At 58.0% G+C, this 23,829-nt stretch overlaps 1 protein-coding gene and 1 long non-coding RNA gene across 2 annotated transcripts; one reads left to right on the top strand and one right to left on the bottom strand.

Moving 5' to 3' along the window:
- Positions 1 to 346: 346 nt before the first annotated feature.
- Arc (activity regulated cytoskeleton associated protein) lies at positions 347 to 3,658 on the bottom strand. The gene is made up of 3 exons (XM_004638920.2): positions 1,712 to 3,658; positions 1,344 to 1,488; positions 347 to 1,159 (listed from the first exon to the last, which is right to left on the bottom strand). Exon 1 carries the CDS (start codon positions 3,531 to 3,533, stop codon positions 2,343 to 2,345), a length of 1,191 nt encoding a protein of 396 aa, XP_004638977.1. The 5' UTR covers positions 3,534 to 3,658; the 3' UTR covers positions 347 to 1,159; positions 1,344 to 1,488; positions 1,712 to 2,342.
- Positions 3,659 to 4,010: 352 nt separating this feature from the next.
- Positions 4,011 to 12,218, top strand: LOC111818828. Its single transcript, XR_002822717.1, has 3 exons — positions 4,011 to 4,318; positions 8,006 to 8,107; positions 11,959 to 12,218. It is a non-coding gene; the product is annotated as an uncharacterized LOC111818828 (long non-coding RNA).
- Positions 12,219 to 23,829: the final 11,611 nt, after the last annotated feature.

Here is a 23,829-nt window from a genome sequence, read left to right as displayed (position 1 = left end):
TTCTCCTGCATTGATCATGTCACCCTGGCCGCAGGGCCCAAGCAGGCTATGTTGGCAGTGCCTACCTGGCACAGGCCCTCCTGCCCACTCAAAGAGACAGTAACTGGCTTCTACCCCTCTGCCTCAGGGTGGGAGCCATGCGGGGTAAGGGTCAAGCCAGGTTTCTGCGTGTGGAGCCTGTGGGCCTTTCCATGCCAAGGATCTGGGACGCCCAACTGAGCCCCCTTTCTGTACTCATGGAGACTCCACAGCCACCTCAGGTTAGGAGGCCTCCCCCACATCTGCTCCCCTCAGCCTGTACCCTTAGAGAAACAGCACAAACACTCTGAGAAGTTTCAGGGTTTTATTAACAAAATCTTATAAAAAGAGCCTGTCTTCAAGGGTAGGTGGAAGGGGTACATATCCTGGCTGAGAACGCATGGCCTGGTCTGGAAAGGGACAGTCATACCCTCGTGAGGTGCCCAGGGTCTTCCCAGGTCCCAGGGCCTCCAAGTGGCTGGTGCTGGCCAATGAGGAAGAGTTATGGCTTATGTGCTGAAAATAAAATCTGTGGGGGCTGGCCGGGGCACAGGCTGGAGCGCAGAGCTGGCCCCCAGAATCTGGAATGCAGTGGGCAAGGCAGAAAGAGAAACCTCCAACCAGGGCCTGCTTGGACTGCAGGCACCAAGGGCTCCCAGCACCGGGAAGCAGGTGCTGGGCAGTGACAAGGGTCCATCCTAGGCAACAGCAGAGCAGGATGGAGAGCTAGGACACCCAGAAACAGAGGTCTGGGGCTCTCCCAGAGCTGGGTTGGTGGCCACTGGGCAGGAGCAGCAGCTGGGGGCCTGGCCTCAGAGCTCCTGAAAGGCTCTGGCAGCAGACAATGGGCATGCAGCGAGCAGGGGGTGCCAGGGTAGTGGACCCCCGCTCCAGCTGCAGTGGCTCCGGGAATAGGCAGCTGGTGGCCAGCGGGGCAGGCATAGTGGCAGGCCCTGGCCCTCACGCTGGCCTGGCTTCGTCACCAGCTCTTGGGTTGAGCTGGGGTGCTGCCCTCTGCCAGGCCGCTTTTTTACGACAGCTGCCCTCTCTCAGCTGTCCTGGGACTTGTGTGCAGGCTGCTCGGAGAAGGGAGGAGAGGGTGTGAGGTATGACAGCAAACTCCTGAAGACAGCCTTGAGACCTGAGGGAAAGAGGAAAAGGTCGCTGTAAGCGACAGTGCCTGCAGACCACGCGGGCTCACAAGAAGGACAGGGGTAGACGACAGATGGGCTGGCACTCTGGGACCCAAGCAGAGCCTCAGATTGTCCAGAGGGCTAGGACAGGTGAGGGATGTGCTTGGGCAGGAGGGACAGGACTCCCCTTACCTGTTGTCATTCTCCTGGCTCCAAAGGTGCCGGCTGCTGCCTCAGCCGGATTTGAGGATTCAGTTTCTCTGGGACCCTCTGCCTGCTGAGGGTGAGTCACCAAACTGAGTTCTGATTCTTCCCCAGGCTGGTGTGAATCACTGTGCTGGGATAAGAAAGAACAAGGTCCGTGTGAGCTGGCTCTGCAGGCTCCCCCAGCACTGCCTCCCACCTGGCCCTGGTCTTGGTCCCTAGGGACTCTGTACCCACACCCCTTCCCTGCAGCTAATTTGCTGGGAAAACCTCTGAGCCTTGGTAGGTTTATCTGGAAAAAGGACTTTTGCCATGGACCCTAACAATTCTAAGATGCCCTGGGGGCAGGGGCTCACCTGGGGGCCAGGAGGCACCAGGATGTCAGGTCTGCTGCTGCTGCTGTTGCATCTGCAATTTGGGCTTTCCCTGGGAATGGGAAGCCATGCTGCTCAAGGCTGGCCAACTGTTCTGGGGGGCGAGGAAGGTGTCCATGGGCTCTGCTGTGCTTGCCAGGGATGCTGTCTCCAGAGGTGAGGTTCCTTTGGCACTGGTTCTACTTTAGCTTCTGCCCTGGGGTGCCCCAGGGGCTGGGATCCCACTGGACCCCGTCTTCCGACACTTTGTTTTTTTGAATGCTGAGAGGGCCCAGGCATTGGAGCAGAATGAGGAAGGTGAGGATGGTCTGTGATGGCCTGAGAGTGTGGAGGGTAGAGCCACTTGCCAGCTCAGGCAAGGCCAGGGCCAGGGCCAGGAAGACAGACAGAGGGGAGGGTGACAGGCAGGAGCCCTGCAGGGGAGGAGCTCCTTTGCTGTTCGGGGTGTTGCTCGCAGCTGGATGGCATGGGTCTGTGTGAGCAGCGCCAGGAGGCCAAGGGGCTGCCTGGCTGGATGAGGCTGCCCCGGTGTGAGTCAGCCAAAGCTCAAGTCCTAGTTGGCAAAGGCCACACAGTGGATGTGGCTGGCAGGCTGGGGGCTCTGGGATGCCCTCTACTCAGGCTGGGTCCGGTCACTGGCCACAGACTCGCTGGTGAGGGCAGGTGTAACGGCCTCAGCCTCATCCTCAGCAGGCAGCTGGGGCCCGGCTGGCTCAGCCGCCTGCTCCAGGCCGTCCTGCACCTCCATGCCCCTCTGGATGAGCTGTTCCAGAGTCTTGGGTAGGGGGTGTCTCAGAAAGCGCTTGAGCTTGGGCTGCAAGGTGCCCACCACATACTGGATGATCTCCTCCTCCTCAGCGTCCACATACAGAGTCTGGTACAGGTCCCGCTTGCGCCACAAGAACTGGTCCAGTGGCTCTCCCTGCTTCTGCGGCAGGTCTAGTTCACGCTGGATGGCCTCCCGGGATAGGGTGCCCTCGCTGTACTGCAGGAACTCTTTCTTGAACTCCACCCAGTTCTTCACGGAGCCCTGCTTGAACTCCCACCACTTCTTGGCTGGCCCATTCATGTGGTTCTGGATCTGGGACAGCCAGTACTCCTCAGAGCCACCCACCTGCCGCAAGTACTCCTCCAAGTGGCTCAGGAACTCTCGAGGGTCCTCAAAGATCTGAGTGTCCACTCCAGGGCTTGGCTGCCCATCCTCACCCGTCCCCCATGGTGGGTACTGCTGGGCCTCAGCTGGATCCTGTCCCGGCAGCTCGCCAGCTGCAGGCGGAGGGGTGATGGCATAGGGGCTGACCGTGTAGTCATAGCCGTCAGCCTCGTGGCAGTAGCTCTCAGGACCTCCGACACCCACTGAGACCGTGTGGCGGGCCGGCTCATTGCCCACCGGGTACTTGCCGCCCATGGACTCCAGGCGATCGGCCCACCTCTCCAGCCGGTAGAAGACTTCTCGCCACACGTGCATCTCGCGCTTCACCCAGCGCTCCAGGTTGGCGATGGTTTCCTGGCAGCGGCAGAGGCAGGCCTTGATAGACTTCTTCCAGCGCTGAGAGTCGCCCGTGGGCACGTAGCCGTCCAGGTTGTTCTCCAGCTTGCCCACTGACCTGTGCAGCCCCTTCAGCTCACGCTCCACCTGCTTGGACACCTCGGTGAGCAGGTGCCGGTGGGTCCTCCGCACATGCTCCAGCATCTCCGCCCGGCACTTACCGATCTGCAGGATCACATTAGGCTTGGCCGCCGGCGCACCCCGTGCCCCGGGATAGGCGTGGAGGCCGCCGCTCGTCATGTGGTCCAGCTCCATCTGCGCACAGGCACTGACACTCCGAACTGGCGGGAACGGCGGTGGCGCTCGGGACAGGCACAGCAGCCGGACGGTGGCTGATGCTGCAGTTGGATCAGCGGGAAGAGCAGCAGTCACCGCTCAGGGAGGACACTGCCGAGCTCTGCGCTGAGCCGCAGCCGCCGGCGCTTTATGAAGCCCGCGGCTGTGGGCGGCCGCTCCACGAGCGCCGGCTCCCATTGGCCGCCCGCGCCCCGCTCGCCGCAGGCCCCGCCTCCCACGCCCACTCGCGCCTCCGGGAGGCAGCGGAGCAAGCGAGGACCCGCCCCCTGCACACTCTGCAGGGCCAGGGTGACTAATGCTGCCGCGCCTCCCACCAGGCTGGCTCCTTCAGCCTAGAGGACCTCGCCACCGTCTGGCCAGCGAGGGCGGGCAAAGGCCGCCTGCGCCCCCTCCCCCTTGGTCTCAAGGTCTCTTTCCTAAAGGAGGGGTCCCGCTGAGCATTGCTCTTCTGGGTCCTTGCGGTCCTGCCTTCGCACCACCTGGCTTTATGAGGATAGACTCCTGCGAGGAGCCTTATCAGACCCCTGGCCTTCAGCTGGGGATCCAGGGAGTCGACACCCACAAATCTCCTCCCATCCCTGACCCCAGGGCCTGCGTCCAGCGTCTGGCCCGGCCTCTGTATCCGTGTGAGGAAAGAACACCCACCTGAGGCTCTGCCTGCGCCCTGGCATTGATGGTGTTGTGTAACACAGTGACTGGATGGGGCTGGACCGGCCCCACAGTGCCCCACAGCCAAGCTTTTGGTGAGCCCCCCCACCCTCCGCATTTCACTTAGAAATTGCTACTTGGGGACAAGGAGGGGGGTGTCTGAGGAGGTGCCGGTTCCTTTAGCCTAGGGAAGGGCGCTGGACCTGAGACCTCAGGTCACAGCCAGAGCCTGGCCAGAGGCTCTACAACTTCCAACAGGAACGGGGGGGGGGTCGGGGGAGAAAGAGGAAGGAGAGGGAGGAGGGAGTGGAGATGGGTGCTGGCAGCCGGGAGAGGCAGAGGAAAGCAAGATGCCATATAAGGAATGGGGCTCCGGAAGCTGAGATTCCCTAGGGAGGGAGGCCCCTTCCGCTTCCCTGGCAACTGGAGCCACAGAGGAGGGATGGGACACACTTCCAGAGTTACTCCAGTGCTGGCCTGGATGGAGGAGGCTGGGCCTGTCTTCGGATGTTACCTGGGAACAGGTGACACCATTGCCCACAGCAGAGGCCCAGACACTTGGTGACAGCGAGGACACCATATCCCTCGCCGCTGCTCCCTGGCATTCTCTCACACACAGCCACCCTGCACACTCATAGCCCCTCCAACACTTACTCCCTCCTCAGAGCCCTGCACACCCTACACACTCACACCCCCCACTCAGCCTACACAACTCATCCTCTCACTCAGAGCCCAGCCCACACTCACACCCCCCACTCCAATCCTGCATTCAGTCATCCCCCCACTCAGGGACTGGCACTTGCTCATCCCCCTGCCCAGGGACTGCACACACTCATCTCCCCCCACTCGGAGCCCTACATACACTCATTCCCCCACTCAGAGCCCTATATACTCTCATCTCCCCCACTCAGAGCCCTGCATACGCTCACAGCCCCCACTCAGAGCCCTACATGCTCTCGTCTCCCCCCACTCAGAGCCCTGCATACACTCACAGCCCCCACTCGGGGACTCGCACACACTCATCCTTGTACCTAGAACCCTACATCCACTCATCTCCCCACCCATGGACCAGTCGCATCCATCCCCTTACCTAGAGCCCTGCAAACACTCATCCCCCCACTCAGAGTCCTGCATACACACATACCTGAGCCCCCAATCCACCTTGTTCTCCTTCCCACTGGAATCCCCACACACCAGCCCCCCATTTCTCTTTACTCCCTCCCCCTTCCCCTGGGCTTCCTCTCCTGAGGGGAATGTCTTTCTGGGAAAAAAAAAAAAAAAAAACTCCCCCAAAATGGCTCTCCTGGCATTTCTAATTAAAGGTGAGTGGGCGAACAAAGAAGAGAGGGTGGAGGGGCTCCACTGGGAGGGGGAGCTAGGCAGAGAAACTGCAGAAATGGGAACCAACTGGCACCTTCCCTTCCCGTGGAGGAATCCCAGGGGCTGGAGGCTGCAGGGGCGTCAGAGCCCAGAGGCACCTGCACTTCGTCACCACAGGACCAGGGGCCAGAGACTCTGGCATTGGGCTGAGCAGGCAACTGGACAGTGGCTGTGACTGTGTCCATGCATGCAGGGCCAGGGGCCAGACCCTGATGTTTCACATGCTTAAAGGCCTAGGCCTTTGCCTGCAGTAGTCTCCAGCCTCTCCCAGCCCCACCCCAGGCAGCCCCCACTGACAACTTCCTAGAGTAAGAGGCTGGGGGTGTGAAGCTTGGTGATTGTGCTGCGGGGTGCTGCGCTGCCACACTGAGCCTGGAAGGCCAGCAGCAGCCCTTTGGGTGAGTAGACGGGGAGGGAGTTTCCAAGATTGGTCCAAGAGCAGCCTAGGGCTCAATGTAAAGCAGACCCTTGGTGAGGTGACGTAGTGTCCCCAGGACGCCATGGCCCCTCACCGCCTCTTCCTGTAGCTTGCTGCAACAGAGCTGGACACAGATGGCCCACCCAGGCTCAGCTGCCGGAGCATGCTCTGTACAGACTGGGGGGAGGCTGGTGTGGAGCGGGGGCAGGGCCCACAGAGCCTCCACTCCCTCCCTGCCGGGTCTGCAGAAGCTGTGAACATAGGGTCATGGTGACAGGTGACAGGCAACAGCTGCTGCTCTGGGAACACTTAATCGCTGCCCAATTATCACCCCAGAAGCCCTCAGCAAACCTTCGCATTGGAGGCTTGAGGCTCCTCCATTCTTCCGCCTCAGGGAAAGAGGCTGGGTTGGCTCCCTACTGCCCAGGAAGTGGGGGGAGGAGGGGAGGGCGCGGCTCTGATCAGAGGGGCCCTGGCTCCTCTAGCTGCCACCAGCCAGCTTCCTGACAAGAGGGACTGAGGCTGGGGAGGGGCTGCGGGCTGCGCCTGGGCAACAGGGGGCAGAGGCCTCATGCTCCCAGAGCCAAGCTGTGCTAACTGCCTTTTGAGGCACGGTGTGCCAGAGCAAGGGAGGCCCTGCAAGGGTAGGGGTAGGCCAGCGTGACCCCAGGGGGCTGTGCAGCCCTAAAGCCCTGCTCTCCATTCTGGCCTCAACCCCAGGGCTCCAAGCTTTGGGCCCCCAGGTTCTGATCGAAGGGTGCAATGACACCCCTTTCAGTCTGGGGTCACACTTCCTTAGGCACAATCTCTGGGACTCCTGGCCCCCCAGTGTCAGACCTCTCCAACCTCCCTGTCCTGATTTGTCCCTGGGGCCTTGAACTCTCTCCCCAGCTCCTGAAAGTGCTTGATAACAGGGGCATGCTGACAGGCTCGCGTGGCCTCCGGGATGCTCATGGACAGCCTAGACCTTCAGAGGTATTCAGGCTACCTACCTGGAAAGCCCAGGCCTCCATCCTGTCCCGAGCGTTTCCACTCCCCCAGAGCACATGGCCCCCTTGTGGTGGCTTCAGCCATCCCTGCCTGGCTCCAAGGACTGGACATGGTCTGGCTGGCACACCATTCTCTGTGCCACTGACTGCTAAGGTTTTCACAGGGTTGGCTGCCACCTGGGGACAAAGCTCTGGCCTACTAGTGCTCCCCCCACGCCCTAACTGCAGTAGGCTCCAAGCGGCTGAGGCTGAGCGCAGCTGCTCCAGGGTAGCGTTCACATCCTCTCCTGAATACCCATGCACACTCATGTGTATATGCACACACATAGGTGCATGCACACATACAGAGCACATCTGTGTGTACTCATACACATGCACACATGCATGCCAGTAAACACAAGCACACTGACCACCCACCACATTCTTCAGGTACCCGGTTGTCCCCGCTGGTCTGGGCTTTGGGGACCCTGTATCCCACCCCCCTTGAGCAAGAAGCTGGGTCAGCAGGGAAGATGACAGCAGTAGCCACCCTCTTGCTCCCATCCACCCTGGGCCCCACCACCTTGAGGGGTGAGATTTTCTGCCCCTTGCTCTGGCCGAACTGTAGGATCTTCTACCCAGCCTCACAGCCCTGCTGTTCCGCAGGGTCACCCTGGGCCACCTGGCCTCACTCCATCACCACACACTCCCTGGTGGGTTGGGGAAGACTGGGCTGGCCCTGAGCCCCCAGGCAGCCCACTCAAGCTCCTTGCCAAGGTCTCCCAGTGGGTAGCCTTCATCCACACCCTTATGCCTGGAGTCCTTTGCTGTCTAGCCTAGGAGGCCACAATCTGCTCTCAGCCCCCACTTCCAGCTGTCACCTTGCTGGCACAGGCAGGGCTTCCCAAGGTGCTTGGCAGGGGCCCTGAGGAACGGAGGGAGGAATATACCCTTCTGGGTTTCTCAGTAGAAAGACTAAGCCGCTGTTCACCGGAACCTCGCCTTTCCATCTGTAGAAGGGATGACAGTGCTGGGTCTGGGGGCTACAGGGAAGACTGAAGTCCCCCAGCTCCTCCTCCTGTGAGGCTCTCCTCACAGCACCATGTCTGGGACCAGAGGTAAGGAGGCAGGCCCACCCTGGACCCCTCAGGGGAGGATTCTGGGTACTTCCTCACTCTGCCACCCCTTTTGCCTTCAGAAGCTGAAGTGGGGCTGATGTGTGGGTGAGCTGCCTGGGAAGGGAGGATCCTATCCACCCTAGCTCTCCCACTGGCCCTTTAAGGATGACCTCCTGCCACCTCCACTGCTCACATCTGGCCAACATGCGGACAGGTGATGAGGGAGGCAGAAACCCGGAGCTGGGGGGTGAGGCTCCCAGGCTCCATGGAAGGCCATACTGGGACTAGGGAGGGAGAAGACCGAAAGAGGAGGCAAAGGACTGGGGAGGGGAACTGGGGAGAAACCAGAGCACAGCTGTTCCTTTGAAACTTCTCACAAAGGCATCTTCACCCCCAGGCAGAGGTCCTGAGAGGTGGGCACAGCTGCCCTCCACCCCGCTGAGCTGGAGAGTGGCAAGCTGGGAGGGGAGGAGAACTGGGGCCTCAGGTGACTGAGGCTGTTTCCTCTCCAGACACCCCCTCTGAGCTGCAGGAACATTTTCTCTCTGCCCCCCTTCCTTCCTTCCTTTCTTCCTCTTCCGTCTGGCAGGCTGTGTACTGTATCCTGGTCCCTGGAACAGGCAGCCTGTGCCTTCCGGGGCCCCCACACACCAGACCCTCCTCCCTCCTCCCTCCTCCCTCCTCCTTCCTGCCTCCTGCTTCAGCTCCTCCAGTCCAGCCCCTAAGGGTGCTCAGTATTTTTCCATAGATCCGGCATCACCCTGCTACTCCTTGTGCCCAGGAGTCCCTTTGGGTCTCAGAGACTCAGACCTTTGCCCCCCTGGCCTCCAAAAGGGCACAGGGTGCAAAAGCCCACCCACAAGCAATGCCTCTGTCTCATGACCACCATCCTCATACATTATTCAGAAGAGAAATTGAGGCCACACATCAGGGGCGACCAGGGCAAGGAAGGCCAGAGCCCTGAGGTGAGGGGTACTGTGAGGAAGACCTCCAGGTTCTCAGAGACATGCCATGGACATGACCTGCCCTATGCCATTTGCGGCAAAATCCCTCAGTCCCCATAGCTTCCCTGGCCTCAGTTTCCCCCAGAGGCCCTTGCCTGCTATCAGTGGAGCCATGGCCCCGCTGCAGTGTCAGCACCAGCAGTTGGCTGCAGCCCAGACTTGGAATTCTCTGAAGGACACCAGCAGGCATCTCAGGGGACTCTTGTGAGGGAGCAACTCAGCTGCCCTGCCAGCCTGGGTGCGCACTGTGGTATGGTGTAGAGCGCATGTACTGGGAGACAGCTGCGAGGCGGAAGCACCAGATGGCACTGGGCCAGGGAGGTTGTCCTGGGTGCCCCTCGGCAGAGCCTGCCCCAGGCTTGGCTGAGCAGCAGAGCCCACTGAACAGGATCAAAGGCCTCCTGTCCCTGTTCTCCTTCAGGCCTCATGCACACACCAGCCCCAGGCCCTTTCCCACCTCACACAGAGATCAGACTGCACTAAAGGGCCACTCTTGTCTGTGTGGACTGAGTAGGGGAGGGGAAGAAGAGGACTCGGGGCCAGGAGCTTTCCTCCACCCAGAATGCCCGCCCAGCCTCCTGCTCACCACCCCTTGTTCAGTGGACAAACCCCAACTCCATGTCAGAGCACAAGCAGCCTAACTTAATGTAGTTGTGCGTGCCTGTGATCTCAGCTGCTTGGGAGGCCGAGGCAGGACGATGGCCAGTGTGAGTCCAGCTTGGGCAACTTAGTAAGACCCTGCCTCAGAATAAAAAGCAAAACTAAAGGGCTGGGGATGGAGCCCAGTGCAAAAGCTCTAGGTTCAATCCTCAGTAAACACACACACACACACACACACACACACACACACACACACACACAGCCTGAGCCAGGGTCTACACTGCCAGAAAGGCTTCTGGGCTTTCTGGGCCTTGCACTCCCTCTGCGCACTCCCACTGCTGCCAGCAGCCAGCCCTGGCCTTGCTCTGAGCACATGGAGCCTGCTTCACTCCCCTCAGGATCTCTGCTGGTGAGGTGTGCTGAGGTCAGCTGCCCAGAGGTGAGGAAGGACGCCTGGGTGAAGTGGGCAGCGGCAAGTGGCCCAGGGGGCAGCAGGGAGCCGTCCAGAAGCTGGAGCACCCGAGTGCAGTGAGAAGGTCACAGGAGGGCCTGAAGCCTGGTGCTGCCAGGACTACTGCTGGGAGGCCGTGGGGACGGGGAGAGACAGGCTGGTGGAGACTGCTTCTGAGCCAGCAGCCCGACAGTGCTCTGAGAGGGTCAGGAATGAGGGTCTCCAGGAGCCCAGCAGAGGACTTTCTCAGGGGTGAGGAAGGCTTGCAGAAACTTCTGGGGCTGGGTGGCAGTAGGAGCAGGGGGGCTGCTCCCCATCTGTGGCCCCCAGGGCCCCGAGCCAGGTCAAGTGCCCACCCCACTGCCTCCCTGAAAGCCCACCCACCCTGAATCGTGCTGCTGGGTAGCCTGCTCCGCCATCAGGTCAGGACTGAGTTTTCACTACCAGCTGGCCCCTGCAGACGCCCTCAGGGGGTGGGTGTCGGTGTTCAGAACTTGTGCCAGGGAGGGGGCAGTGTCCAGGACAGCCTGCCACCCCCGCCATGTGGCTGTGCTTTCCTGCTGTTCTCTGTATTTCCATTTAAATGCCTCCCCTGAGCCAGCCCAGCTCTGCCGCTCACTTCCGGCACCATAAAAGGAGAAAGGCTGAGAATAGCTGTGTGGTGACGCTGCTAGGAGCTTCCCCACGCAGGCAGGCTCTGAGCCGCCACTGCCACCGCCACCAGCCTGCGCTGTCCCCCAGCACTGCCCCGAAGGGACCCCTACCTGGCCAAGGCCCCACCGGAAATAGCCAGAGGCCTGGCCTGGGAGGCCAGAGGTCAGGGCAAGGGACCCCTCCACCCCCGCCATTAGCAGCTATGTGACCTACTAGGATGGGTCTCTGTGCTCCCTGGACATTGGGATCCCATACACTGCACTCCAGGTGGGGCCTAGAAGGATTTGTGCACCCACAGGAGGGGCAGGCTGGCCCAGCTCAACCCAGTCCCAGCTCTTCTGCCCTGCATATCCCCAGGGACCCTGCCCAGGCTCAGGGACCTGTGGTCTGTCCTGGGCACACAGCAAGAACTGCACGATGGGGACAGTGTGGCTTCTAAACTCTTCACCTTGACCACCTCATGGTGCCATCACGGGGATACATGGAGTCCTAGAGGGGCCAGGGTTTGGAGAGAGCCTTGCTATGGGAAGGACCCACACGAGCTCCCCACGGGGAAGTCAGAGCCCTGCCGTATCCCTAGAGGCCTTCAGCTCTGGCCACCTTTATCTGGCTGGGCACCACACCTCCCTGGAGCTAGCATGTGTACCTCCACCTTTCACAGCTGCCTTCCTCTCCTCTTCCTGGGCCAGCTCCCCATGCCCACAGGCCACCTGGGCTGAGACCTCAGGCCAAGTCCCCTCTCCTGGCCCCCGTGACCTGAACAGCTGCAGGCACTGGGCACACCAGGCTGGCTTCCCACCTCTTCCAAATGTCTGCACATGGGCCGCTCTGTGTCTATCATGGGTTTTCCAGGCACCAGGCATGAGTCAAGATCTGAGCCTCACCAGAAGGTGTCAATAGGTCCAGAACCTCCTCTTCTTCACTCTCCACTTGGTGTCTCCCCAACACCAGCAGGAGTACCTTAATAAATGTGGTCCCAGGGGGCACTATCCACTCACTGTGAGGCTCAGCAGAGGGGTGCGCTCTGCTCCCCACCCTCACACACTGAACCAGAGCCTCCAGCTTAAGTTGCCAGGTTCCTGCTGCAGGGCTATGTGAGGTGGATGTGGTGGATTAACTAACAGGCAGTTTGTAACTCCCAGATGCACTAAACTGGCCTGGTACTGGCTGCAGAAGGCCTGTCTGAGGATTGTCGCCGGCAGCATAAAAGGAGAAGTGGAGGCGAAGATGGTGCTGTGGGTTCTACTGGAGCAGCTTGTCGCGCTGGCTCTCCTGATCTGCACTCAGCTGTTCTCATCTTCGGAGGAACTTGGGTCCTCACTGTCGCTGGGGATGGCATGGTTCTTTCCGGGGAAGCTCTGGGCCTTCCCTTGAGCATCGCTTCCCAGCTCCCGTGCAGATCCCCAGCCTGCTGGCACAGATCCTTCATCCTGCAGGCGCAGACTTTCTAGCTCCCACCACTGACCTTGGGCCTTCCCAGTGCAGGTCCTGGACACAGACTTGCATGAGACATCGTCATGGGCTCCAGGCCTCCAGCTGGACTCGTGCAGGACACTGCCGAGGAATCCAGGCCTCAGCTGGATTCTTTGGGCCTCTAGTACATGAGCAGATCTCCTATACTCTTCTGCATTTGATGTTTTAGGTGAATATTATAAAATAAAACTATAAACTTAAATTATTTAGTTTATTTAAATTTGTAAAACCTGACTACATCAGTGGGTGACCTGGGTGCTCACAGAGGACCCTGGGCTTAGAGTGGCCTTTGCTAGCCATGGTAATGTGCTGTGCAATTCTTACTGATTTCTTGAACCAAAGGCTTGAGTTTTCATTTTGTACTATGACTGGTTCTACCTGCCAAGGCCCCCTTCCTAGTTCCAGGGCAGGTAAGACCCCACTGTTCTCGGATATTTCTGGAAAAAGAAATGAAACAGGAATCCCTGGGGACTCCTGTGTGCTGAATATCTCACTGAGCCCCAGAAAATTTGGAGAGGGAGATCACTGTCACCCCACTTTACAAATGGGAAAACTGAGGTATAGAAAAGTGAGAAGGTTGAGTTTGAGCTAACACTGGAGCTTCTGGCTCTGAGGTTGCATCCTCAAATACTTGCTTGCTGTTCTCTAACTCCCAAGACCCAGTGGGGCTGTGGTTTCTTCCGCACAGTGAGGGGACCACTGGCATCAGGAAGCCCGGGGCTCTGCAGTGGTAGGACCCGGGCTTGAATGCCTCCTACGTGGTCCAAGAGCTTCTAGAACTTGGGGGCCTGGAGAGTTGTGGCAGGCTGAGAGCTGGGCAGAGCTGGGGCAGTGGTGGGATGAGAGGGCCCACGGAGCACAAGCACCCATCACTGTACTGCCCGCCTTCCCCAGAGCAGTGAGAGCTTTCTGGGAGCCCCAGGTGGGAGGGCAGGGAAGGTCGGGGTAGGTTCGGCACCTACCTAGGCCCCGGGCCTTCTCTGACCATCTCTCATCAGAGTTCTGATGGCCCCTGCCCAAGTTTACAGCTCTCCTAGAACCCCAGGGCCCATTTGCTGTCTGCAGGCAGGGCTGGCATATGCTAGCAAGGGGCTTATCTTCCTCTAGTTGGGGATACTTTGATACAAGGTCCAGGCAGAGCCAAAGGATTTGGAAAAACCTCTGAGCAGAGGCCAGAAATCCCCAGATGCCTTCGCTCTGGAAGGTCAGGTCTCAGGCCTAGGGGGGAGCCTTGGAGGCCAGCAGAGAGAAAGAGCCCAGTAGGCTGCTCAGGCAGAATGGGTGATGCAGCCCTCGGGCACAAGCACTGCTGCTCTTTGTGAGTGGAGTAGGCAGACCCTGAGCCCTCGACCTTCCTCTGTTTACCCACTTCCAACCTCAGGACTCCACTGAGGCCACATAGGCCAGAAGAGGAGGACAGCCCACAGCCAGTGCATCTTCGTCAGCTGTGATTTGTGCCCCTCCCAGTTCTAAGACTATTCCCCTCTGGATGCCCCTCATCCACCAGCAAGAGGAGGAAGTGGAAGATGGCGCCTCGATTTATGGCCAGGCCACCTCACAACAGGAAACCTCCCAGGGAACCGAGGGATCGCTCCATTTTTCTAAATGAAAATAGGATACCATCTCAGAAGCCCTAGAAAATCTATCTCCACCACACGCAGAGGCCAGTAAGAGAGTATCCCAACCTTCCCAGTAGACCTATGGGCTCCAGGTGTTGTGGGGGACAGCAGTGGCTCACACAGATGCCATTCTCAACAAGAGATGGCTGCCCTAAGATCCACCGCTCTTTCGTAGACAGGTGTGCCCTGGTTTGGGAATGTCTCGCTTGCAAGTAACTCCAGTCGCTGTCATTACACCTCTCTCGGCTCACTGCCACAATCATCTCCATGAACACCACCACAAATACCACCACAAATACCACCACACCATGGCAGCACTAATCGTCATCAGTGTGGCCACTGTTACCATGACAACTCCTGATGGTAGGCTCCCCTCCCAACTCTACAACCATGAAAACCACCAGCTCACCTGTACTGTCTCTTCTCCCTCCACAACCATCCCAGCATGAGCCCTGCACAGGTCCAATCCAAGGTCATCATGCCAGCACCAGAACCAGCACCAGCACCTCGCCTTCATCCGGGCACCATCACTCATCCACAAACATCCCCATCAGGATGACTGCCATGACTTTCTCTATCAACACCACAACAATCACTATCACATCCCGGCCATTTCCCTCAACCCCATCAGTACCCCTTCTATGCTCAATCTCTCTGCCATGGTCTCTACCAGTCCTATAACCAACAGTAGAAGCACCACTTTACTCCCACCAACTTAAGTTACCAACACACTCAGAGTTGGGAACCACCATCACCACTACCACCATGACTTGTGTCTTCAACACCACCTCACCAGTCACCTCTCATTGTCATCACCATCATGCCCATGACCACCCCCAACATCATTTACCATCACCAGCAACACTCACTTGCTGCCACCAACACCCGTCATTTCCACCATCAACACCATCAGTGTTATCACCACTTCACAGTACTGCCACCTCCCTTTTACTGCCACCATGTTTATTATCCACATGATCATTTCTGGGTTGCTTCCTGGCTGGCAAGAACTTGTGCTAAGGAAGAGTAAGGGTTTGGAGGGAGACAGGCATAACTGGCTACGCATCCTTGGGCAAAGATTTGCACTCACTTTCTTAACTGATGGGATACAGAAGGTATTCCAACTGAGGCCTTGCTTCCTGTTGTATGATAACCCTGAAAGTGACATCTAGGTCACCTGGCTTGCAGGGGCTGTGGGTCTGGCTCTCTGACCACACAGACCCCGCTCCTCCTTTCAGGCACAGGGCAGCCACCTGGGAGAATGTGATTGTGGAGAAGAGGATGTTCTGTCTCCAGATCTCCAGAAGCTTCTACTTGGGATCAGGGATCCCAAAAGGTAGCCACAGCTACCAAGAAGCTCCTGGACTCAAGGCTGAGCATGGAGGATGTTTTTGCTTTGGAGGAACTTTGAAGCTCACCCTGTGGGGGCACGGCGGCTGGTCCCTGTTTCCACATGTGAGCTGAAAGGACAGTTCATCACTAAGGAAGACGCTTCTCTTGCTGAGAGTACCAGAAGTAAGGGGGGTCTGATGAATTTTAAAGCCTTTCCTCAAATACCCATTTTGTGTTCTGACGTCTGACCTTCAATCTTCTCCATGTGTAGCTCCCCAACAATAAAGAACCTGCCAGCACTTGCAGTAATCATAACTAGGATGACAATAGCGCCCACCCTGCAGAGGGTGGGAAGGATTAAAGCAGCAGTGCCTGGCACATAAAGTTCTTGCTACATGTTAGCTGCCTCCGCTGTTATTACAGCGATTATCCTGGAAGGTGGCCTGCACTGGTCCTGGGCTGGGCTTCTGTCAAGAGAGCTCTAGGTCATCAAGCTGTCCCCAGCCTGAGGCAGGCCTGTGGCAGACTGACAGGAGAGCCCAGGGGTGAGGAGGGTCACTTCAAGGGAGCAACGAGCCACCCCCTTTTGCCTACCGCTGCTTCTGCCCACTGAGTGGTGGCCTCAGGGCCCCATGTGTAGGACATCCTGACTCCAAGAGACATAACCCGCCCTGGGCTCTGGCACATGTTGGCACCCCCAAGCCCTCATGGCATGAGGTCCTTGTCTATCCTTCCTGAGTGAAGAGCAAGAGAAATGCTCACTGAGGGTGGTAGATGGCTTTATGGCTTCATTCAGAAGCCAGTGTGGCTGTCACTGTACCCACCTTCCTCCTCCAGTGGCCATAACAGCCACTGCCCCTGCCCAGGATGCTTTGCCTGTGCCCAGAGCCATGGAGCCTGAGTCTGAGACTTCAGCCTCTGGGCTGGATGGCAAGGGATCCTGGGATGCCAGGGACAGTGGGTGGGTGGCAGCAGCTCAGCCTCGTGAAAGCCACACTTGTCAAGCCTCCCAAGGACAACACATTTGTGTCCTTTCTTCTAATTAAAAAGAATTAGTCAGCAGAATGACACGTTTACAGGGAGAGCCAAGCGACATCGCTGCCCTGCTTTATGAATAAAATAAGAGGGGGACAGATTTCCACACTGCTGGAGATTGTGCAGATTCTCACGCTTTAGGCCTAATGGCTTGGCAGCCCAAGCTACCTCTTAAATGGACTAAGTGGGCTTTTCTCCTGGCTCTCTCTCCTCTCCTTCCCTCCCACCTTCCTTTGTCTATCTTTCACAGACCTCCTGCTTTCCTCCTCCATTCCAGGGGAGGCTGAAAGATAGGGGCCTTCAGGGAGGCCACAAAACCAGGCCTGGTACCCAGAGTGGGTGACAACCCAGCCAAAGGAGTCTGCCGCATAAGCAGGGCTGGCCTCAGGTCCCTGGAGAAGAACCAGCTCTGGACTTGGTTTGGCCACTTCCCCTCCTCTGACCTCAGCTGACTTCAACAGTGATGGGAACATTAAGCCGCGATGTCTGCTGCTTTGACACCACCTGCCCAGGGCACAGTTTGAAGGCAAGAGGGACTTGCAAGACAAGGGGAAACCTTGGCCCCACTGGCCTGCAGAGGGGTCACAGCACACTCCTCCCCCAGGACAGACAGGAGGCCAAGGGTGAGGGGACAGCAGCATTCAGGGGCACCCCAGCCTGTCACCTTTGTCTCTCTGGGCAGAGAGGGAGAGGCCATGTCACAGCCTCCCTGGGGGACATCCTTCAAGAGACCCAAAGGATTTCCCCTACCAGCCCACGTGACACAAAGGCTTGGAGGGAGGTAGGACTTGGATCAATGGACCTAGGGAAGGATGATTTAAGGGCAGGGGCAGGTGGCAGAGCCAGTGCTGGTAAGAATTCCCAGCTCCTTGGTGCCTTCAAGCCTGACAGACACAACCACCACTGCATCTTTACCCATGACATCCACCCTCATCACTCTTGCCAAAACCAAATGCCACTGTCACCTATCATACCACTGACACGATGCTCTCAGTCCTGTCCAACCCATCGCCTGTAACACCTCCATGATGATTACTGTTACCTGCCTCACCACCATCATCACCATCGCTGCCGGCAGCTGGTATCACTACCATAACCATCACCATCCATCACCATCACCACCCAGATTCCTGCATCTTCTTCAGGATCCCCCTCCTTTGTTTGAACAGCTAATAGATACTGACCACCCAGAGAAGGTCTTGGTGCTAAACTCCAGAAAATCTCAGTGAGAGGGTTGGGATCCTCCTGGAGCCCTGAAATCATTCTGGGAGCTTGGGGGCTTGATCAGTCTGCAAAGACTCAGGGATGATATTAAAGCAATACACCATCACCATCACTATCACCGTCACCACCACCGTCACTACTGTAGTCACTGTGATCATTATCTCTGCCAATATCAGCACCAACAGCACCAAAAATTATCATCACCACTGTCACAGTCACCTTTCCCACCATTGTTATTAACATCAACTTCTTGCCGTCACTTGTATCGCTTTGTTTTCTTCAGACAGGATCTCATTATGCAGTCCAGGCTGGCCTTGAGCTCACTATGTACCCCAGGCTGGTCTTGAACGCCCAGTGATCCTCCTGCCTCAGCCTCTAGAGTGTTGGGATTACGGGGTGTACCACTACACCCAGACACCACTTGGGTTTTTATTACCACTACTAACATGGTCATCCTCAAAGTCCTACCTTCGGCACTTTCACCACCAGTGCCCTCAGCACTCAGCGCCTGCCCGAGGGTAGTCCTTTTATTGTCAGTACCCATCAGCCCATGATTAGAACCATCACTCCCTATCCACCCACCTCATCCACTTAACCTGCCCCTTTTCAGCAAGCCACAAACCCCCACCCTCTGTCTCCCCTCTCTGATGGATGGTTTGAGGCCAAGGACAGAAAAACCAGCTGCACTCCACATTGGGCCCAGTGCACATTGACTGCTGGGACACAGCCCTCCGGGGCTTTGAACGTGTGCACCAGGCTCTAGGCCTAGGATGAGCCCTGTGCTGCTGGGATCTTAGGCACCAGGCCCAAGTGACTATGTATCTATGTGGACAGTGAGCATGGCTGAGCCACGGTCAGCTGCATGAGCCCATGGAGCTCTTCCTCTTCAGGCCAGGGACATGAGGCCACACCAGGAAGGCCCGGGAAGAACAAAGTCCTAGAAGCAGAGATAGGCGAACCTTGGAGTAGAGACCTATTTGCCCTGTTCCCTCCAGAGGATCAGGCTCTTCTTGGGCAAAGGACCTCATGCTGGTTTGCCTTTTTCATTCCTTGCTGCTTATTGGTGACTTTCTTTGATGATGGCATGGATTGGGAAACTTCAGAGGTGTCACAACACATCTCTGCCCTCTAGGAGCCCAGGCGTGCTTGCAGGTGATTGTTACGCTAGGTAAGAAAGTGCCAAGAGCTGAGATGACTGAACCTTCAGGAGAAGCAGGCATGTGGAGAGGAGGTAGAGCCAGGGATGCTGTGGGCAGGGACCAGCCCAGCACCCCCAGACAGGTGCCCCAGAGATAGTAGAGGGAGCGTGAGAACCGCATGAGCCTCCCCTCCTCAGCCAGCGCTGCCTGAGGAGCGCCATGCTTGCCCGCACCACCTCTGGCAGCCAGAAGCCCACCCTGTGCTAGGTCAGCACTCAACACCCAGGAGGATGCCCAGGCAGGGGTGGGGCTAGGCACAGACAGCACTGTGCCCTCGCTCTCGCTGTTCTCCAGGTCTGAAGGTCATGGCCCCTCCCCAGCCTCTCCCTGAACTCTCTCTCTGAGAACCCTCCCCAGGGAGGGCTCTGGGTCCAGCAAAAAGGGTGCTGGCTCTGGGTCTGAACTTGTTGTCCAAGAGTGTTTTCCTCAGGTCCTGGTTGAGGGTCTATTTGGTCAGACCTGAGTAGATACTCTCAGCCATGTATAAAAGTGTGAGACCATAAAGAATTCTTTCTCAGCACTTCTGGGTAGTAAAGTGGTCCTTACTGAGGGGCCATGCCCAGATCAAACTCCCTGGAGGTAGAGCCTAAGGCAAGGTCTTTGTTCCAATGGTCGGATGGGCAGAGGAAGGATCCAGGCAGAGGCTCGTTCTCTGCAGACCCCTGCTCCAAGTCTAGTGTGGGACACAGGGCAGGTTCTCCTGGTACTGCCATGGGTCAGTGGTCTTGCCCTGGCTGGGGAGGCCTTAGTGCCTTTCTTTGCTCCAAAGGGAGAAGAATGGGGAACTGTCCCTGGCTAGAGCTGGGGACCACATAGCTTCTTGGCTTCTGCCCATGCCCTGGCCTGGGGACTGCTGTCTGGGTCTCCATGCCAGCAGCAGTGGTAAAGCAACCCCCAATTATCGGCAGGTCATAACTAAGAGGGTTCCCGGGAGCTGGGACAAGCTCCAGAGCCAAAGAAAATCCCCTAGCCGAGCAGAGGGAGGATGGGCCATAGAAGTGGACACTAGGGCTCCTCAGTCCTCTCTCCTCCCGATGTCTCTAGGTGCTGATGACACAGGGTGGGCCTTGTCCTTTCTGGACCTCCATATTCCTTGGGGCCTCCTACCTGGAGCAGAGACTGGAGGCCAGAGGCAACAGTTAGAGGAGGCATCTGCTCTTGAGTGGGATTTGCACAAGCTCCCTTCCCCTGCCTCTCTGTGGGATAAGAGGCAGCCACATTACTCCCTATTGTTGAAGTCCCAGGATGGAGGTAGGGGACAGGATGAGGGTGGCTGGCACTGGGCTCAGCATTTCTTATGTGTGCTAGTTCCAGCAGATTCCACAGAGCTAGTCTTCAGCAGCCCTTCCCCCATCATGTGCCCCAACTCTCCCATCTGGAACAGGTCAGGCTGATACCCACACCCTTCCCACCACTCCAGGGTGCAGCATGTCTAGGGTCAAGGCCAGGCCCAGGCCCCTGTGATGGATCCAGAGAAGAAGTCAAAATTGAGAACCCCAGAGGGCTGTGAGTGGCACCTGTCCCAAGTCTGGTGGGCAGTAAGAACAGAGTTCTACCTCCATGCCAAGTGACATGGTTGTGCAAGGGCAGGCACACGCAGACCATACCAGCTGCCCTCAGGCACTCAAGCTGCCCACGGTTGCTGCCTTTTATGCTCCTGTGGGCTGGACCTACAATGCTCGCCCTTCAGCACCGTGGACAGGACCCACACACGCAAGTTCTGCAAGCAGATGCTTCGCAGCTGATTGAGCCCAGCCTCTCTCCCAGATGGCCCTAAAGAAACATGTAGTGCATGGAGCCCAGAGAGAAGAGGGAGTGCACAGGGTGGGGCAGCAGGCACCCCTGCCCTTGCTCCCTCGGGGGCCTACCCTGGAAAACAGGCAGAATGGTGCCCCTTCAGTGGCCTGCTGGGATCCCGCAGATGGCAAAGACTCCAGGCTGCCCCTGGCTTTTCAATGTCTGCTGCCCCTGCTCTGCCAGGTCCAGGCTGCACAGCCCAGGGCACTCTCTGAATCTGAGACTCCAGTTCCCTTCTTCCCTGTGGGACCACACGTTCACTGGGTGGAGCAGCAAGCTGAGTCCCTGCCCCACAGCCTTGACCCTTTGTCCTCCACCTGCCGAGCTACCTTTGTCACAACTGCAGTCTGGACAAAGCCTGCTTGCACAACCCTGACCATATGGAGGGGACCCCACAAGCGGGTCTGCCTTCCTCTGCAGTGCCTTGCTCCCTCCGGGACCATAGCCCGATCCCCCGACTGTGGGTCCTGTCCTCTCAGGGTATGGCCCCACCTCCTCCAGGCTGATTGCCTTCAGTTCTCAAGCTCCGCGCCTACCTCCAGCAGTCCCTCTTGGAAAGTCTCTGCTCTGGATCTTTATCCCACCCCCAAGGCACTGGGGCTGGGGCCAGCGGTGTCTGTAGAGCCCTGCAGGAGGAGCTGTGTCCAGAAAATATCTATTACCATTCCCAGTGCCTCCCAAAGCCCTCTGTCCTTCATCTCTCCTCAGAAGGAGAGCCTTGCAGCAAAGGGGGTGCTCCTGCAGCCCAGAATGCAGGGATGCCAGCCCGTCCCGGGGGTCCTGTCACCCCAGCAGAGGCAGCAGCCCTAGGTCTGCACTGGTGGCTCAGCCATGGCATTCACACTCTCCCCCACTGTGCGGTGAGTCCGCTCCAGTCTCCACCCACCTCCAGGGGAGGCTGACTCCCACCCAGAGGCCCTGGCGCTTCACTCAGCGTGTGGAGTTGTGGTGGGGGTGAGAAGCATACTGTGGCCAGGGACAGCACTTAGTCACACATGGGGGAAAGGCAGGGATAGCTCCGGGCTTCTAAGAATAAAACACATTGGTTGCTCCCAGCTCCCTGGCTTCCTATGTATTCCACAGCAGATGGGGCACACAGCTCAGCATGTGACCAGCCAGGGTTAGGGTCAGGACGCAGTGTGTGAGAGGGTCAAGATTTGGTTGTTGCCAGGCATGGTAGTGCGTGCCTGTAATCCCAGCACTCGGGAGGCTGAGGTAGGCAGACAGGATTTTGGGACAAGTTTGAACGGCATTATGAAAACCTATCTCAAAAAAAAAAGATTCAGTGTTCTATCAGGGTGAGGGGTAGTGGGGCTGGCATATATTCTGGGGTCCGGGCTGGTCGGGTCCTGGTGTTATCCATTGGTGCTCTATTAGTCCCTATTGATCCATAGCCAACTATCACAGACAGGCCTCAAGACATGGTTGGTCCACACGCAGTTCCAGGAGAGGCCGGTAGGGGGCGCTGCATTGCCCCAGAAAGAATGTACGAGTGCCCTGGTCAGTTAGGTAGGGAGGTCACAGCCCAGCATTGTCTTTTGCTTCCAGGTGGAAGGCTGTCCTTGGAGAGGCTGTGATAGACGCCGACCACTCACCTGGCTGCAGTCGGTGAGCCTAGACGCCCGGAGCCACTGCACCCCTGTATCCTACTGTGTCTGCCCACTGCGGCTCACCGGCTGCCCAGACTTGGTCCACACTGAGACTTCTGCCTGCATAGGCTGCATCCTCACCCTGGCCCTGTGTGCCTCTGCTGGTGTGGGTCGGGGGTGGGCAGCGGCCTGAACAGATGCCCAAGGCCCAGAGGGTGAAGGCCAGGGTTCAGAGGGGTCGGGGGGAAGGGAGGGAGAAGAGGGTGGCTCCGGTGCTGAGCCCAGGTCCTCCTCCCTCCATGCCCTCTGTCCTCTCCTGCCTCCCTCCTCCCTTCCTCTTAGATCCGCCCAGGCTGCCGCACAGGTGCAGCTGACGCAGGCAGTTACTCACCGCCCTCACAGGCTGACTCACCTCCCAGGTAACCAGCCTCCTCTGCAGCAGCGGAAAGAGCCCTTTGTGTCTGGGAACCTTGGCGTCAGCCAGCAAGAGGCTTCCGGGATAAAGCCTGGGCCTCAGCCTGCCAGGGGAATGTGCCCTGGGTGGGCCTGAGAGCCCCTTCCGGTATGGCTGCAGCACAGCCCCCTTCCCCATGAGTCCCTCAGTGGCTGGCTACTGGGTGCCCGGGCTCTTGGCAGGGCTCAGCCTCCCTCCCCAGGGCCATGGGAAAAATATTCACTGTGGTGAACTTGGTACACACAGGAGTGGGGGACTGGCACGAGGGAGCTCAGCACCCAGCCCCCACCGAACGACTGTCTGTGCATTGGCTTTCCCTGCTTTCCCTGGGGTATCTTGGAGTAAACCCAGTCACACCTTTTCACGCAGAATGACTTTGTTATTGTCCTATGATGTTGGCTTCTGGGAACTTAACAAGGTATCACTATTCCCAAGTGAAACTAGCGCCAAGTCCCCACTGGGGTCTAAATTATCCTACCGTGCTTCTGTTACCCGCCCCACCCCACACCCCACACTAACACCTGTTCTTTTACAGTGCTTTTGTTCATAACCTTAGGTGGATGCCTGTGGGCCCTTCCTCATCTCTGTGGCTTTGGGTGTCTGAGGGCCCAGGGTCACCTGTGGGGCAAGCAGACTGCTCCAGGAATCCTCTGGGTGGGGTGTGGCTATAAGCAATGGGAATAAGCACCTAGTCTAGCCAGGGTCTGGACAGAGGCCTACTGTGGCAGAGCACCCCACTGAAGGGAGGGGGTGACCTGAGCCTGTAGGGTAATAAGACACCGCAGGCCAGCTAGAGGCTCAGGAGGAATCTTCCAGAGGGCCACGAAGGCATGCATAAGGCCCAAAGGCAGATGTAAGCATGCTGCTTGCGACGCAGAGGCAAAAAGGCTGCAGATGAGGCTTCTGGGCCTGCAGGAGACTGGGGGGTCCCCCATCTGGGGCCTCCCTAGGCCAGGCTGCAAGGGCTGTGCTGAGCCATATCCTTAGATGGATAACCAGGTGAACAGGTGCGAGTGTGTGCCTGAGACTGTACCCCTAGCACAGGCTGGGCCTCAGCCAGGTCTTGAGACATGCTGTCCACATCTCAGTACTGCAGAGAGGCACATGCAGAGACTCACCCAGTTTACAGAATCCTGGACCCCTAAATGTGTCCATTTTCTTTGTGACAAACTACTCAAGGACGGGGATGTTATAAAGAAAAGATTTCTAGCTCACAGTTTGAGTGGTTCAGTGACATGGTACTTCACTATCTTGGCCCTGGTAAGGGTCTCATGACATGGTAGGGGAGAGA

The sequence above is a fragment of the Octodon degus genome, unplaced genomic scaffold (assembly GCF_000260255.1).
Source record: "Octodon degus isolate 3935 unplaced genomic scaffold, OctDeg1.0 scaffold00104, whole genome shotgun sequence".
NCBI classification, from domain to species: domain Eukaryota; kingdom Metazoa; phylum Chordata; class Mammalia; order Rodentia; family Octodontidae; genus Octodon; species Octodon degus.
The sequence above is the reverse complement of the archived record's forward strand: the minus strand, read 5'-3'. Positions and strand labels throughout refer to the sequence as shown.